The 18,622-nt window shown below is 39.1% G+C and overlaps 1 protein-coding gene across 1 annotated transcript in view; it reads left to right on the top strand.

Moving 5' to 3' along the window:
* The window catches only part of LOC118839832 (zinc finger protein 665-like), a 29,328-nt gene extending 11,071 nt beyond the window's left edge, over positions 1-18,257 (top strand). The window contains exon 5 of the mRNA XM_036747344.1: positions 12,945-18,257. Within this exon, the coding sequence (XP_036603239.1) occupies positions 12,945-15,811 (2,867 nt within the window). The 3' untranslated portion in view covers positions 15,812-18,257. The remainder of the gene's footprint in view (positions 1-12,944) is intronic.
* The last annotated feature ends 365 nt before the right edge of the window (positions 18,258-18,622 follow it).

Here is an 18,622-nt window from a genome sequence, read left to right as displayed (position 1 = left end):
TTTGGACCTTGTAGGAGGGGAATCAGGAGAAAGTATTGTCACCAAAACCTGGAGAGGAAAAGAGAATAATTGACTGTGTTAAAGGCTGCAGAGAGGTCAAGAGAGATGAAGATTGAGGAAAAAAAAACCCATTGGATTTAGCAATTAGAAGATTATTGGTAACTTTTTAGAGGGCAGTTTCAGTTGAGCAGTGTTGAAACCTGGAGTGCAGAGAGTTTTGAAGAGAAGAAGACAAAAGGAGTGTGAAACACTAATTGTAGATGGCCCTCTCTAGGTATGTAGCCATGAAAGGAAGGAAGGATGCAGGTCGGTATCTAATGGGAATGAATGGACCATGTGAGGCATTTTTTCAGGATCAAGGAAACATTGTTTTATTTATGGAAGTAGGGAAGAAGCCAGTAAAAAGAGAGATTGAAACTTTCTGAAATAATTGGGATAATACAGGAAGGAATATGCTGGCTGGAAGATAGGATAGACTGGGATCATTTATGCATGTAATGGGGTTGCCTTGGTACCGTAATGGCCATTTCTTCATGGAAGACCAGGACAATGTAAGAAAAAGAAGACATCTCATTTATGTGAGATGAGGAGTTAAGAGATCTTTTGCTAAGTTTCCAATTTTTAAAATAAAATAATGAACCAAATGTTCAGCTGAGAGTATTGGGGGAAGTAAATCAAATGAGAGAATAGTGGAGAAATGGACAGATCTGGAAAAGCTGCTGCTGGTAGTAGGAAAGGGAGACAGGTACATCTCAAAGGACTGCCTGGGCAGTGAGGACCCAGCTGAGATCATGGAACCTGAATTTGGAGTGGATATAGACAGCCCAGTTTCATGATTTTCTCTGTCTTCATGCAGCTCCATGTAGGTAGCAATGGAGGCCACTGCCTTACTGGAAGTAGTAATCAAAGGCTTAGGTTTGCCCAAGTCATCAACCCAAGGTTCCTGTTCTCTATGGCCCAATCTTTGTCTCTATTCTCAGAAAATAAATGGCAAGATATGGAGGTGACTACCCTAAAGTAAGGCAGTTGGGAAGTAGCAACTCCCAGACATCTCACAGAAGCAGACCCTCCAGGACCTTAGAAGCCTTTGTGATTGCCAGCATTTGGTCTGGTCAGGATCCATCAGGTTTAGAACCAGACAAAGGTAATTCCTTGTAGGTGATAAGGAATAAGAAAGTGGGCTAAAGCGAAAACTTGCATTTGAAGACTATGAACAAGAACAGCATCCAGGGAATGAGGTGGTGATCATGACCTGATATCAACCGTGGGCCCAGTCAGTCAGTGTATGTTGATGAATGTATGCTATGTTACAGGCCCAGTGTAACCCTGGGGTACAAAGGTAGGAAAAGGATAGTCTGCTGTCCAGGAGGTCACTGTCTAGTATACAGACATGAAGATGGTTTGAGAAGAAGCTACAGATCGTGAGCCTCACTCTTAGTTGAGTCAAAAGAGACTGTTTTGCAGTGGAAACGAATCAAGTTCAGGAGGGAATTAAGTGAATACAAGGAAAGAGAAGAATAGCAGTTTAAGAAGGAAGGAGAGTAGAGTTGCTGAGGAAATAGTCAAAGTCCCACTAATAATGCTGATTTCCAACATTTTTATAGTGCCAAGTTATTTACAAGTATTTGAGCTTCACAAAAACCATGGAAAGTAGGTTCTGTTTTTGTCCTCCTTTTACAGATAAGGAAACTGATAGCTAGAAATTGTGAGTCTGGATTTGAACTGAAGTCTTTCTGACTCCAGGCATGGTGCACTGTCCATTGTGCCACCTGGCTGCCTCATGGTAGAAAATAACTTTGCACCATAGAAGAAGCTTCAAATAGGGGACATAAATGGATAAGAAACTTTTAAGATTAAGATAGAGTCCTGGCCAGTCATCTGGGATTGGGTTGGATGAAAGACAGGGTGGGATGAGGAGTGGGGATCATGCCATTTCTGTGATCAGTTACTGCTGTTGATCCCATTCCCTTCCCCAACATACTTTTTGTTTCTAAGAGTTGAGGCAGGGGCAAAGAGGAAAAATCAGAGGATGTCCTGGAGGAAACCTAATTAATTCTCATAATAAAATGAAGGATAATTTCACCTGTAACAGGAGGGTAGCAGCAGAATGCATGTATTAGCAAGGCAGTAATCACAATATAGATGCTAATTGTAATTATGCCTAAGTGGTTCTGTATCGCAAAATATAAGAGACTCTTCATATAGAAGGTAGAAGTAAACCATTTATTCAGACACCAGAGAACCAGGTCCCAAAACCTTCCAAGCAGCAAACAGATTCCAGTACCAGTAAGTCCTCTTTATCATAACAGCAAAGAATCTAAAACACGACATCACAGCAAGGAGCTAAGCCAACCTATAACCTTCCTGCCCCCTGCTGGGACCTTGCCACCAACAATCGCTCGCAGACATGTCTGTTCTGTCCCCCAGCTCTAACTTCTCTCTCCACATTTCCTGTGATAAACTTTCCTTTTCCTCTCAACAAGCTCCTCCCACCACATGTGACTTAGGCTTCCTGTGACGTAAACAGGTCACATGGGCCTATTAATGGGTGGAAAGGTCTTCAAATCTAAATTGTCATTACATTCAGCCCCAAGAACTTTCTTATCCATTATGTTGGTCAATGAGGCAGTCAGTAGGAGTTTTGGGATAACTGGTGTCAGCAGAACTTTATAACAATATAACAGAGATAACATAAGATAAGCATATAAAACAATATCATTACTCCTTTGAACAAATGGGGCTCAAAATCTTGGGATAAGAGGTGAAAGTCTCATCCTCTGTAGCTTTTCCTGCTGAAATTGGACATAGAGCTGTCCCTGCTCCAGGAGGTCAGAAGTCTCATTTGAAGGTTAGTTTTTTAGCAGGCTGCCATCTGGAACTCAGTTGACACCAGGTCCAGGAGTGACATATCATAGTCATGGACCAGTCCAGGGGTGACATCAGGCTTAAGTGATCAGGCATCTGCAGGTGGGTGGTACTAAGCCTGCAGAAAACAAATCTAGCAAACAAATTTAACAGACAAAAGCCAAAAAGAAACAAGGAAACAATTATAGCTTCATTCAAGATGGAATATGTAAGTCAAGTATACAATTTGGTAATCATTTTCTCCTGGATAAACAACAGTTAGAGTACTATCTTTTCCCCATGCTATAATTTCTACAGTCTTTGCAACATCGTCCAGCTTCCGTTTTGCCCCTAATTTAGCTCCCAATTTTATTCTGTCAGTTGAACCAAACCTTTCTTTTCCTCTGATAATTATTTTGGAAGGAGGGTCAGTTTTCACAAGGGGTATTGTTTCACAAAGAAGAATAATCACTTGAACTGTTGTATCATTTTTACAAAACTGCATGGGTTCTTTACCCAAATTCTGAAATGTCACAATAAGCTCTCCTTGATGATTAGAATCTATCATTCCAGCCAATACATGTATTCCTTGAGCAGCTAATCTTGATTTAGGTGATATCCATCCAAAATGAGTCTTATGCATTCTAATACATATCCAAGTACAGATTTTTCTTATCTCTTTTCTATCCAACCAAAAGTCCTCTAAACAAAGTAAATCATATCCTGCCAAACCAGTTACTCCAGGATGTGGTACTGGGACATCTTCCTTCACGGTCCAATACCCAATATTTTGGATCTAATGTATTTGCTATTTTCTGATTTGCAGATTTGGGGTCATCATTCTGGCTAGAGGTTTACTTTCTCCTACTGGTCTATTCAAATTACATAAAGCATTGAAAAAATAATCTTTCCAATGTTGATACGAATTATTAGAACTTATCTTTCTTAACTGTTCTTGCAGTAATCCATTCATTCTTTCTATCAACCGAGATGCTTGTAGATAATATAGAATAGGATATATCCACTCTATATTGTTCAATACACAATATCTCATCTCATTACCTTTGAAATGTGACCCATTGTCACTTTGAATCTGCATTGGGGTTCTATAATATAGACTTATGATATCTAGAGTTTTACAGGTGTTTGTCTGAATTTCATTCTTAAAAGGACAAGCCACTAGTACACTTGAATGAGTGTCAACACAGGCACATATAAATTTATATCTTTTATCTTGGGGTAGTGGTCCAGTATAATCCATCTGCCAAATATGGGCTGGAACTTTCCCCCTCGTTATCTCTCCAGTTACTACCCAAGGAACAGTTCGTTCCTTTTCCAATTGGCATATGTAACATTCCTCTGCTACTTGTTTTGACAGTGAATGAGAGATACTTCGATCTTGTGCCCACCAGTGCATTGCCTGGACCCCTAAATGGCTGGCAGTTTGGTGGACCCATTTTCTAGTACCAGATCATCAGTTCGTGTCGGAGTAGGGAAAATATGTTGAGTAGTAGTTGATCAGCATGTGCATTGTACTCACGTTCTGGCATAGTGAGGGTCACGTGAGGTTCTACATGAAAAATTGACAAATTAGTAACCAAAGACATGTCCCATGCATCTTCCCATAATTCTTTGCCCCAAACTTGTTTACCATGAATTTCCCAATTTTGATTTTTCCACATGGCCATCCATGTAGCTAACCCATTAGCTACTGCCCATGGATCAGTGAATATATGATACTGTCCTCCTTATTCTGCTTTGATAGCTTGATATACTGCCATAAGTTCAGCATATTGACTACTGCCATCTATCCCAGTACTTTGCAAAGTTTGCTTAGTACATGGGTTATAGGCTACTGCTTTCCATTGTCTTTTATGGCCCCAGTATTTTGCTGTCCCATCAGTAAACCATGCATGTTTCTTCTCTTCTTCAGTTAGTCCAGGATATCCATTATTCCATTTCACCAAGGACTGTACCAACTGTTGCCTTGGTTTGGGGGTTTATCATTTAACTCAATGTCTATGCTTGTTATAGATTCAAGTAGAGCAGAAACTCCACTTTTACCTGTTTTTGACCTATTTTGAATATACCATTTTCCTTTAATTATGCTAGGCTCTTGCACATGTCCAATTCTGTGGCAAGCTGGAGTACTCATTATCCAACTCATAATTGGGATTCTAGGCCTTAATATCACTTCATGGCCCAGAGTTAGTTGTTCAGTCTCTACCAAAGCCCAATATGCAACTAACAACTGCTTTTCAAAGGTGTATGTTGAATTCCAGATGAAAGAAATTTCCTGAACCAAAATCCTAAAGGTACGTTTCAGCTTTGTTGTTTTTGCCATAAACTCCTGTTCGCCTATTTATCTTGTACATTCACTTGTAACTCCACTGGGCCACTTTTCATAGGCCATAAATCCAGAGCCAATTGTATAGCATATAAGGGTTTCAAAACCTATCCCACATGCTGAATGTGATGTCTGCAACATCCAAACAGTCTTATAAACTTTTGGGCCTCTTATTGGTAGGGATAGGAAAATATTGAATCTTTTATTGGGCTTGTGGGAGAATTTCTTGCAGTCCTTTATTCCACTGTATACCCAAAAACTTTACAGTTTGAGCTGGTCCTTGAATCTTTGCAGGATTAATTTCCTATTCTTTGCTTTTTAAACTCTTCCCCACTTCTTTTACATTTTCTCCCTGTATCATAATATCATCTATGTAGTGGGCAAGCTGTGAACACCAGGTAACTTTAATTCATTCAAATGTTCAGCCACAATCCTGTGACAAATAGTTGAGCTATGCAGATATCCTTGTGGCAATTGGGTAAAAGTATACTGTCGGCCCTGCTGCATTAATGCAACTTACTTGGTCCCATTTTTAATAGAGTCTGTTGGGATCATAAAGAAAGCATTGACCGAATCAGTAACTGTGTACTAAGTCCCATCATATTTCTGGATCCTTTCTATTGAGGTAACGGTATTTGGAACAGCAGCATACAAGGGAGAAATCACTTTATTCAATTGTCTAATCCACTGTCATTCTCCATGTCCCATCTGATTTTTGTACTGGCCATACTGATTTTTGACAGGTGGTTGTAGGGACTAACACTCCTGCCTCAACATATTCCTTTACAGTACTGGCAATTTCATCTTGCCCACCTGGCACATGATACTGCTTCATAGTAATTACTTTAGAAGGTTTAGGTAAAGCGATTGAGTCCATTTTTATTTTTCCCACTAAAACTGTATTAATTCCTATCTTTCTTACTGCAAATTGGTATCTCCCCTCAGATAAATTCAGAGTCATACCTTTCAATATATCTATTTCAATGATGTATTCAGGAATGGGTACAATGATCACGGTGTATTCTTTCTTAGGCAATTGTACAATTTTCATCATTAGTTTGACTTGTCTGGCCGATATTTCAGCCCCTTCTAGTCCCGTGATGGTAATAGGCATTCCATGCCTGAACTTGTCAGGATTTCCATAAATCAAGGTGGCCTCTGCCCCAGTGTTGATCAGTTCCCTCAGTTATAGTATTTGATCCATTTTTCCAGTATATAATCAGATTAATATGAGGTCTGCAATCCAGTCTGTGTATTTCTTTAATCTGAGCTGGGGCTGGGCCTATTTCCTCGTCTCCCTGGAGGTATGACTCACTTGGATACAAGGGTTCAAGATCTGTAGGATTTGTAGGGGCAGTTTTTGCTTTTCTTTTCTGTTTGTTATTAAGCCCCTTATCGTGGTACATTTTGTATAGCTCATTAGTTGGAATACTATCTATTCTTTCAAAATCTACCCCTCCTGTCAATAGAGCAGTAAACATTGCCTTTCTTGTCACTATATTCTGACATTGAATCTGCTGGCTATTCACTTCTCTCTCTCTCTCTCTCGGAAATTTATCTTTTCCCTAGTCTCCTAAGTCACTTACCTGTGAAATCTTATCTAGCACCTTTGAAAGAGGGTACCCTACCTCCCCAATTAACAGAGTTGGAATTAGGTCTTTATAATCAGGAGGAACTGTTTTAACTATTAAATTTCCATGAGAGACTCCCAGCAGAATATCATAGTATGCATCTGCATTTCCCATCATAATAGCAGTCTTCATTACTTCCTCCTTCAACTTTCTTATACATTCCTAAGTGAATACCTGGGCCTATCTGCACCAGGCCACATAGAATCAGTGGGATATTCTTGGTTACATCCTTCAGCTGCTGAAGCTAACAGACTAATCATCCTGTTATGCCATGCAAATGATAATCCCTAAAAATTTGCTGTACAAAAGAATTCTGACTAATACTTATAAATTTTATACAAAACACATTGTCCACAGGTACTCCTGTGGCCCCTTCATCACTGATTCTCACAATACAAAATATTAATGATTCTCCCATTCCTTGAGTAAACCTTCTAAAGATAGCTGCGATTTCCTCCAAAACATCTCTGAATACTGTATTATTTTCTTGTTTTTCTTGTCTCCTTTGCTGTATATGGTGTCTGAGGACCCTGGTCTGATAGTATTCTCTGGCCCAGGAGCATCATGCCACAAAGTGTCATTTCATGCCTCAGCTCCTAATATTGTATCGTTCTCTCCTGACTCTCTTCCCATCACCATGGCAACCAGACTGGCAGCTAGATTTGACCTGGGCTGAACTCAAATGCACTTTTGACCTTGGCTTCCTCTTTTTTTAGCCACATTAACAGCAAAATCAATCAATTCCTGAACAATAATCAGTTCTTCTGCCACCTGAGATTCCCTATCTTGCTGCGGTAAAGAAATATTCTCATTCTAGGTAACATCTGTGTTCTCCCTCTTAACAATCTGTCCATTCTTTCACATATAATACAGTATTCTGTGAATAAAATCCAGCCTGTCTTAGAGAGTGCTATTGGCAATTATCTCCTGTTTTAACAATCCAGCTAGCAGCTTCTGTGGGGGCGTAAGATGCACCCAGGAGGCTGCTGGCACGCCGGGAAAGCACAGGTTTTTATCTGCTTAAACAAGGAAAGCACGGTGAAGGGGTTGACCAGCTTACTTTAATTCAGCATTCAGTTAGTTTAGGGGAGCATACAGACAAGCATCAACAGACAGACCAAATACAGATTCATTCACTTACTTCAGGGGAAAAATCCAGCACCCTGAAGTTCAGAACATTCATTTAGTTCGGGGGAAAACAAAACCAGAACCCTGAACTTCAGAACAAAATACAAACAAATTACAAATATCAACAGACAGACCCAATGCAATTCATAGTTACCAACATCTAGGTTCAGCCCAAGAGCTCGGGCTGGCCCAGAGTCACGCTTGCCACCGCTGCTGCGCCAACCGGAAAAGGAAAAAGGAATCTTCAAGCCGTCTTCTCCCCTCTTAATAGAGTTTTTGACATCATCAAGCACCGTCTGAATGACCAGGGCTGATTGGTTCTTGAATTGGCCCCTCCCCCTGGTGTAAACTAGGTTAACACCCAATAGGGCGTGGCTCTGGAGTCAATACCTCCCCTCAGCCACTCCCATGAATCATCACACAGAAAGTTCTCTGCCCCCCGGCATGGGTCTCTGGGCTTCCTGCCCCGGGAGAGAAGCTGCAGACCCAGCACCCAGCAAGGCTCAATGAGATAAACTGAGTCACTCAAAACAAAGGCCACTCTGGCCACATCTCCCTGGCTTAAGTTTAATTTCTTGCAAACATCTCCCTAAATCTCTAGGTTCTCCCTTTTGTAGCTTCTGTTCCCAGTTTTCACTCAGACCTGTTCCTTTAGCTCATTCTATTGCTAGGGAGGAATAAGGTACCTCATCCCATCCTGGGACAACCATTTCTTCCTCTAAAGCCCTTCTACCTCCAAATAGAGATTTTATACCTTGCAGTCCCATCCTCCTAGTTGCATTAGCAAAGCAGTAATCACAGTTTAGACAATAATTGAAATTATACTTATGTGCTTTTGTATTGTAAAATATAAGAGACTCTCCATATAGAAGGTAGAAATAAACCATTTATTCAGACACCAGAGAACCAGGTCCCAAAACCAATATGTCCGATCCATCCAAACAGCACGCTAATTCCAGAACCAGTAAGTCCACTTTATTATAACAATAAGCAATCTAAAACAGGCCATCACAGCAGGGAACCAAGCCATCCTATAACCTTGCTGCTCCCTGCTGGGATCTTGCCATCAACAATCACTCACAGCACTGTTAGGACACGTCTTCTGTCCCCCACTCTAATTGCTCTCTCCGCATTTCCTGTAACACACTTTCCTTTTTCTGTCAGCAAGCTCCTCCTGCCACATGTGACTTAGGCTTTCTGTGATGTAAGCAGGTCACATGGACCTATTAATGGGTGGAAAGATCTTCCAACCTAAACTGTCATTACAATGCATTAGAACACCACACCATCTTGTGTAAAAGAAACAAACACCCTTGACAAAAAGATTCACAAAGTATTAAAGTGAAAGGATGACATTCTGTAATACCTTTCAGAACCATGGCTCCAGCTCACTCTACTGTATGCTCTTTGACCCAATCATAAGCGCTAGACCAAGGCTGGGGAGGCTTCTGCCTCAAGGCCACATGTGGCCCTTTTGGTCTTCAAGTGACAAGTTGACAAACATTCAGTCAAGGGACCACACTTGCAGACCCCATAAGAAGTGATGAAAGGCATAGTGTCAGAGAAACCTGTAATGAGTTATCTCAACCAATGTAGAGAGAAGAGCAGAACAAGAAAAGTTTATGCTGTAGCAACACACATAAATGCAATGAACAGGCATGACTCCAGAGCACTAGCTACCAAAACCTTTTATTTTTAAAACTTGTTTCAAGAACAAAAATAGTTTGTTGTGAAGCTCCCGTCCCTGACCCCAGTCATTTATATTCTATACATTGTAATATTTTTAATTTCTACATGAAGAGCTTACTATAATAACTTGGATGACTTTTACCCCACAGAGATCCAAATAATTACTTTCACTCCCCTGTGTTGTTATAAAATGTAACATTTTATTCTACTTAAAATTATGAAAATCTACTGTGGGGCTTTCTGTAACAATTTTTTTTTTAAAATCCAGTAAGACCCCATGCTTACTGTTAACTACAAGACTTCCCTTCAAATTTATCTTACAAATGTTGAATAAGAAGAGCATTTTTAATGAAATAAGTTACAACTTTGCAAATGTTGAACATAATCTAATACATGAAATTAATTTAATAATGACTATAGCTCTAACTAGCATTTCTGTTTGCTTGCTGTGTGCCTGTTACTGGGCTAAGTGATTTACAGCAATAATCTCATTTGATTTTCACAACAGTGCTGGGAGGTAGATACTGCTATTATCTCCATTTTTACAGTGAGGAAACAGGCAGTCAGGAGTTGCAACAATTCAGCTAATAGTTGCTGAGGGGGTGAAAGACCAACACAAGCCCAATAAGAACACTGCCAGCACAGGTTCTTTTGATCTCCTTTACTAAGGAAATTAGCGTTAAGGAGTTAACAATCTTATTTCAATCCAACATACAGATATCATTTACTTAGTTCAGGGGAAAAAGCCAGCACCCTGAACTTCAGAGCAAATATAAACAAATTACAAACATATATTATAAACAGACCAAATACAAGTCATAGTTACCAAGAAACCATCAACGTCTGGGTGAGCCAGGAGGCTCTTACAGCGGCTGCCCAGAGTCCCATGCCACTCCTCCAAGAGTGAGAGCCTGAGCAAATAGTTCTGTTCTCTCTTTTTATACTCTCTTTAGCCATCATCAGACTGTCATCTGACAGAACAGAACTTAGGCTCCTACCATTGGCTCTGGTCTTAACAACTCTCCTTAGGACCCTGAGGGTTTCACACCCACGTAGGCTTAGTACCTAGTAGGTAGGGGTTTGGGCCTGGGGCTTTGCACCTAGTGAGGCTCAATCAAAGACATTTAATTAATTTATCATTCTAAAATAGTAAAAAAAGGTCCCAACTTGATATCACATCAGGTTAAGTGAATTCCCAGGGACATAGTGTTGGTAAGTTTCTGAGATAGGATTTTAACTTGGCTCTTGCAGGCTGCTAGGCCCATCACTCTGTCTGATGTGGTAACAGTTGTACAAGCAGTTCTCACTTTATGTAAGTTGCATTATGTAAATTCAACTCCCTAGAGACAGCAGGACTGAAGGGCACTTGCACTAGGTGTCCTCTGCCCTAGGCAGTGAAGTTGCTGTGGCTATGAAAGGAGGCATTGAAAGCAACTCTAGCCAAGAGACCACAAAGCTGTGGGGGTGGCAGGCTGAGAGGGGATGGTCTGTGGAATAGTCTACTTATTACCCAAACTGCAATGAAAATGTTTCCTCACACATGGATGATAAATAAAATGGTTGGGGAATTTTACAAGCTCTCTTGTTGAGAGATGGAAATTGATTTTTTTTAGGCTTTAGATCAGTCTAGAAAATGAATAGTTACGTATTATATAAAAGATTGATTTTTCTATTGGCTAATGACAAGTAATGTGTTAAATGGTAAATGTACTTGAAGTTCAGTTGCAAGTATTGCTTTGTTTGATAAGCCATTTTTCTATGTCAAACAACCTTTGTAAAGAAAGAAGTATTCAGAACTTACTTTCTTCCTGCTACCACTGGCACACTGGCCACACATTCACAGGAACTCTATGGAAAGACTGACCTGGGTTGCCAACCAGTTCCTTTGAAAATTTGGTAGATAGAAGTACAGCACCATGAGCAGAAGATAAGTTCAAATCATAAAGTAGCCTTCACACTGAGATGAGAGGCAATGGAAGGAATGTTTCTGTAAAATGTGTGTGATGGTCCACGATGATTCAAGATGGCTTGTAATGTGTATGACTGCTGATCATATTTTTCAAAAACCTTGCCATCTGTACTGGAAGACTGCAAACATTTGTAACTTCTTGATGATTACAACACTGATTAGATAACATTACGAGGTAACCTTGGACTGAGATAGATATTCTGATGCAGTGAAAAGAAAGCAATTGAGATTATGTGCATACCTGTGATCATCCACTGGGAATTAATTTGCACTTGTATATGCCAATGAGAACACCATTTGAGGGCAGGGCGAGAAACCAAAACAATATGTTGCACTTAGCAGTGATCAGAGTCTGATGGAATCAGTACGTGAACACCATTTTTTGTTTCCTCATGATGATTTAGAATCACCGCACAAAGAAAACTATTACGTGTCAAACATGTACTTACTCTCTGTCGCAGGGGGGAAATATATTGGTAATAAAACTGAGCAATTCTTTACTAAATAAAGTACCGTGAAAGAATTTTTACCTAAAACCCTTTGGAAATCATCATTAGTTTCCAAAGGTTGTATGAACCACTAAATGGGCCATGGTACCAGATGACCAATAGTGAATCATGTTATTTACTTTCTGACAGAAAACTGGGTTCATAATACTGTATGAAACATTTTATATGATAATAATTTTATATTAATATTTAGTATATGTGCAGCAAATGGCATCTCGACTTGAATATAAAAGAAAAGTTGGATATAACACTCAAAATTACTATGTGATAGTCAAGAAGAATAAACCTCTTTCTCAACTTAGTATATGAAATTTACCAAGAATGACCATGTGATAGTGCATCCAAACTGGTCAGTACAAAATAGCAGGGAGATTACCTGAGACTGACAAAATTATAAGTATAAGCAACAGCAGTCACTGGAAGAAAAGATAGAAAGTGAAATGGAGAAAGGCCATCAAAGACTGGAAAGAGCACAGTCACAAGGTTTGAATTTTAGTCTTGGCTGTGAGGATAGTGGCCAGGTAACTCAGTCATTATGAGCTCTTAGCCTGAATTACAAAAGGGAACGAGAATGCTGGGCCTGCCTATGTCACAGGTTTGTTGTGAGGATCCAGTATTATTGTATGTGTAGCTGTTTCCAAAATAAACCATCTGGGGATGTGATTAAAAGGCATTCCAAAGATTGAGTCTGCCTGTTTAAGTTTGGAAACTCTTCTTTTGGACTGGGGAAATAGCATAGAGATCAGTTTATTTTCTGCCACCAGGGGAAAGAACATAAATTTATGTATGTCTTTCATTGTATGTGATTGTTTGTTTTTCTGCTGTAGAGACCAAGTTTGAAGTGAATGAGAGAAATACAAAACTCAGAATTTTTATGGAAGAATCTGGCCAGCAAAGATTCATGAATTATGGTCCATGTGACTTCAATTTGAGAGAAATCTACAACTCTAATATGAAAGTGGATAAAAATCCTAAGAGTCACTGTGAAGTTGATGAAATTGGAAAGAAAGTCAGACAGTCTTCCGTCCTAAATAACTGTAAGAAGATGACCTCAGTGAATGACTATCTTCAGGATAGTGAATATAGCAAATGCTTTCCTGAACAAGTAGAGCCTTTTCAGCCCCACAAGAAGTCTCCTGAAATGCAAATGTATCAAGGTAATCAACAGGAAATGGCCATTAGCTGGAGTTCTGATGTCATTAGGTGTCAGAAAAATAGTGGAGAAATGCTTTATGTAAGTAATAAAGGTGGAAAGGTCTTCAAGCAAAACTCTAACCTTGTGATTCATCAGAAACTTCACACTATGAAGGAGTCCGATAAATATAATGAATGTGAAACAACCTTATCTCATCACTCATCTCTTCCTTACCATCCTAGATTTCATACTGGAATGAGAACATATGTATGTAATCAGTGTGGGAGGGCGTTTGATTGGAACTCAGATCTTATTAAACATCAGAATATTCATACTGGAGAGATTTACAAATGTAATGAATGTGGAAAGGGTTTCTGCTACAAATCACTCCTTATTGGCCATCAGAGAATCCACACTGGGGAGAAACCTTTTGAATGTAATCAATGTAAAAAGGCTTTCAGAAAAAGCTCCAGTCTTACTGCACATCAGAGAATCCACACTGGAGAGAAACCTTTTGAATGTAATCAATGTGGAAAGGCTTTTACTCAGAGGTCCCATTTTGCTACACATCAGAGAATCCACACTGGAGAGAGACCTTTTGAATGTAATCAATGTGGAAAGACTTTCAGATATAGCTCGAATATTCGTAGACATCAGAGAATCCACACTGAAGAGAAACATTATGAATGTGATCAGTGTGGAAAGGTTTTCACAAAGAATTCCATTCTTGCCAGACACCAAAGAATCCATACTGGAGAGAAACTTTATGAATGTGATCAGTGTGGAAAGGTTTTCACAAAGAGCTCTAGTCTTGCCAGACACAAAAGAATCCATACTGAAGAAAAATATTTTGAATGTAATCAATTTGGAAAGGCTTTCAGAGTGAGGAGCAGTCTTGCTTCACATCAGAATGTCCACACTGAGGAGAAACCCTATGAATGTAATCAACACGGAAAGGCTTTCTCAGGGAACTCCCATCTTGCTGTACATCAGAGTGTCCACACTGAGGAGAAACCTTATGAATGTAATCAATGTGGAAAGACTTTCCAAAAGAACTGCCAACTTGCTGCCCATCAGAGAGTCCATACTGTAGAGAAATCTTATGAATGTGAACAATGTGGAAAGGCTTTCACAAAGAGCTATCTTGCTGTACATCAGAGAATCCACACTGGAGAGAAACCTTTTGAATGTAACCAATGTGGAAAGTCTTTTACACAGAGAGCCAATTTTGTCACACATCAGAGAATCCACACCAGGGAGAAACCTTTTGAATGTAATAAGTGTGGAAAAGCTTTCTCATTGAAGGGCAATCTTGCTGCACATCAAAGAATCCACAGTTCAGAGAAATCTTTTGAATGTAATCAGTGTGGAAAGACTTTCCAAAAGAATTTCCAGCTTGCTGCCCATCAGAGAATCCATACTGTAGAGAAATCTCATGAATGTGAACAATGTGGAAAGGCTTTCACAAAGAGCTATCTTGCTGTACATCAGCGAATCCACACTGGAGAGAAACCTTTTGAATGTAATCAATGTGGGAGAGCTTTTTTGTTGAAGGGCAATCTTGTTGCACATCAGAGAATCCACACCAGAGAGAAACCTTTTGGATGTAATCAGTGTGGAAAGACTTTCACACAGAGCTCCAGTCTTGCTGCACATCAGAGAATCCACACTGGAGAGAAGCCTTATGAATGTAATCAGTGTGGAAAAGCTTTCTCATTGAAGGGCAATCTTTCTGCACATCAGAGAACACATACTGCAGAGAAACATTTTGAATGTAATCAATGTGGAAAGACTTTCAAAAAGAACTGCCAACTTGCTGCCCATCAGAGAGTCCATACTGTAGAGAAATCTTATGAATGTGAACAATGCGGAAAGGCTTTCACAAAGAGCTATCTTGCTGTACATCAGAGAATCCACACTGGAGAGAAACCTTTTATATGCAATCAGTGTGGAAAGGCTTTTACACAGAGGGCTAATTTTGTCACACATCAGAGAATCCACACCAGAGAGAAACCTTTTGGATGTAATCAGTGTGGAAAAGCTTTCTCATTGAAGGGCAATCTTGCTGCACATCAGAGAATCCACAGTTCAGAGAAACCTTTTGAATGTAATCAGTGTGGAAAGACTTTCAGAAAGAGCTATCTTGCTGTACATCAGCGAACCCATATTAGAGAGAAACCTTTCAAATGTAATCAATGTGGAAAGGCTTTCAGAGTGAGGGGCAATCTTGCTAAACATCAGAGAATCCACACTGGAGAGAAATCTTATGAATGTGAACAGTGTGGAAAGGCTTTCACAAAGAGCTATCTTCCTGTACATCAGCGAATCCACACTGGAGAGAAACCTTTTGAATGTAATCAATGTGGAAAGGCTTTTACACAAAGGGCCAATTTTGTCACACATCAGAGAATCCACACTGGAGAAAAACCTTTTGAATGTAATCAATGTGGAAAGACTTTCACACAGAGCTCCAATCTTGCTGCACATCAGAGGATCCACACTGGAGAGAAACCTAATGCATGTCATATACATGAGAGAGCTTTTAGTTACCACTCTTAGTTTATTTAACTTAGGAGAATTCACAGTGGAGAGAAATCTTAGGAACATAATCAGTGTGTTGAAGCCTTCACTTCTTATTTCTCATCAGAAAATTAATATCATATAAAAACATTATCACTTACTAATAAAGGAAGGTGTTAAATGGAGTTCAGAACTTGTTCAGTATTAGAAAATTAATTCTTATGAGCAGCTCCAAAAGGATTCAGTTCAGGCACAGTGCCTCTTTTACTTTATATTAGAGGATTCCATGGAGAGCAGCCTTAACAGTGTGCAGAGAGGGAATGTGTTTTCCTCTGAGGAGTGTTACCAGTAGGCAACAATATTGATGCTGGAATGATGGCATATAAAACCAATACTTGTGGGAAGGGCTTAACTAGAGCCCATACTTGACCATTGGATAAATTATTCTGGAGATACAACTTGGATCTTTTTAATAAGGGAAGGTCTCTAGGTATAGCACAGACTTCATTAGACCTCTCAACAAAAGAGACCTCGTTAAATAGCCCAGATTTCACACTGCCTAAAACACTATAATGAATTTTTCTCTGAAATCCTAATGTTTGTCATTACTTCTCAAAATTCATGGCATTTACATGCTATAATTTCTTCAGCCATTCTCCATTTAATTGGTGCTTTTGTTCCTGGCCACAAAAATTCCTCATAAAAGTATTTTGGTAACTGTTGGACATCTGTTTCTGTAATGTGGTAAGTAGCTAGGTGGTTCAGTGGATGAAATGCTGTGGTTGGAGCCACAAGACCTGAAAATAATGCAGTTTCGGTCTCTGGCACTAACTGGATGGATGTTCCTAGGCAAGTCATGTAAACCTGTTCCTGCCTGAGTTTTTTCTGTCTGTAGAATGGGGCCAATAAGAGCACCTATTTCCCAGGTTTGAAATTTGTTAAATACTTTGCAAGTATTAAATCACTATGGAAATACTATTTTTTTTTTGTGATAATCATTCTTTGGATCCTAAGGCTTATAGTGAAGTAAGGAAACTAAAACACGGACAATTTACTGATTTTTCTTTAAATTCAAATTGATATTCAGAACAAAGTAGAGGAAGGCACTACCTGTAATGGATAGGGCGCTGGGTTTAGAATCAGGGAAAATAAGTTCAAATCCTGACTTGGATTCTACTAAAAAATAGGGATCTTGAGAAACTGATCAGATGTGTAATATGCAGAAGAAAGTGGGTACAGTAACCTTTGTCTTTAATCAATCCAAAGACCTCAAATGTAGGGCCAGTACTTAATAACCATCATAAAATGCTGGAAACACTGGAAATTAGTCTGGCAGAAAATAGATATGTATCAGTCTCTCACACTATCAACCAAGATTAGGTCCCAGTGAATACATGAAGAGATACTGTTTTGGATAGTGGAAGAGTTCATCTTCATGGAATAGTGAGGAACATAGAAAATAAAATGGGAAATTTTCTTCACATTAGAAACATCTAAAATTTAAAGATAAGCTATTAACTGGGAAACATTCATAGCAGGTTTCCCTCACAAGGGCTTCTTGTATAAGATATATAAAGAAGAGATGCTGGTTATATACAAGAGTATAAAGAAAGGATGCAGTAGACATGGACAAAAAATTGTGCAGGCAGTTTTGAAAGGGAGAATTGCAAATTATCACTTTCTGTGAAAAAAAATTCTATATAATGCAGATCACAAGTAATTAGATTTTCAGACTGATAAAATGTGAATCATAGATACAGGGAATTTGCTTTTCTTGATTGTGTATTTGTGATAAGAGCTATGTGTTTTTTTTTTCACCTGAGAGAGGGGCAGATTATTGGGGGAGAAAATGAATATAATTGAAACAAACTTCAGCAAGAATTCTCCAAATCAATAATTAGGTAAATGCAATTAAATGAATTCTCAGGCTCCACCTCACCCCCAGGCATTTGACAAAGAAAAAAATTAGAAGAGTTGAAAGAGCTGTGAGAAAATAATCACATTATTATGCTGCTAATAAAGCTAAGTTCTTCCCCGCTCCCCCCCCCCCCCCACATACACAGGATCATAATATTGAGTATACTCTGACTCAGTGATACTACCAGAGGGTACATTTCCTTAAAGGAAAAGGAACCAAGTATACAAAATTACTGATACCAGCTCCTTTTGTTATGTCAAAGAACTGGAAAGTAAGATATGATATTTCCATAATAGGACAACAGCTGAAGAAATAATGAATGTTACGGAGTACTATGCCACAAAACAGGCAATTTCACTGAAAACCAGGAAATTAGCGTGGACTAATGCAGACTACAGGAAGTAATTGATAACAGTAACAACAGGAAGGCCAACAACTTGGCAATGTCACACCTCTTATTGAAATTATCAACCACTATGCCAGAAAATTATTAGGATCTCTGCAGCTTGCCTCCTAACCAAGAGGTGATGGATACAAGATATACAATAAAAGGTATATTTTGTGAAATGGGGAGTGTGGCAATTTCTCTTCCTTGACCATGTGCTTTCACTACAAATATTTTGTTGCTTTTTTTTTTTTTTTCAGTTTTGGGGAGGAGAAGCTAGTGGGAGGTGGACTAGGAATAGAATTTCCCTCCTGTCACCCTCTTAATCCCAAAATAATAATGAAGGAAATTGATGGATTGTAATAATACATGAAATAGAACAGAAGCAATGAAAAGTTTTTAACGTGCCATCTTGAATTTTTTTTATTACCCAGGAAGAAAGTCAAACTATGCATATTAGAACTTGTTTCATGTACAATCCTTCCTCTCTTTCATGGTGTATACAAAATATTCATTTTATTTCACATTTGTGAATATCGAAATAGTC

Source organism: Trichosurus vulpecula, chromosome 2 (genome assembly GCF_011100635.1).
Source record: "Trichosurus vulpecula isolate mTriVul1 chromosome 2, mTriVul1.pri, whole genome shotgun sequence".
Taxonomy (NCBI): domain Eukaryota; kingdom Metazoa; phylum Chordata; class Mammalia; order Diprotodontia; family Phalangeridae; genus Trichosurus; species Trichosurus vulpecula.
Note: the sequence above shows the minus strand (reverse complement) of the source record. Positions and strands in the feature narration are given on the sequence as shown.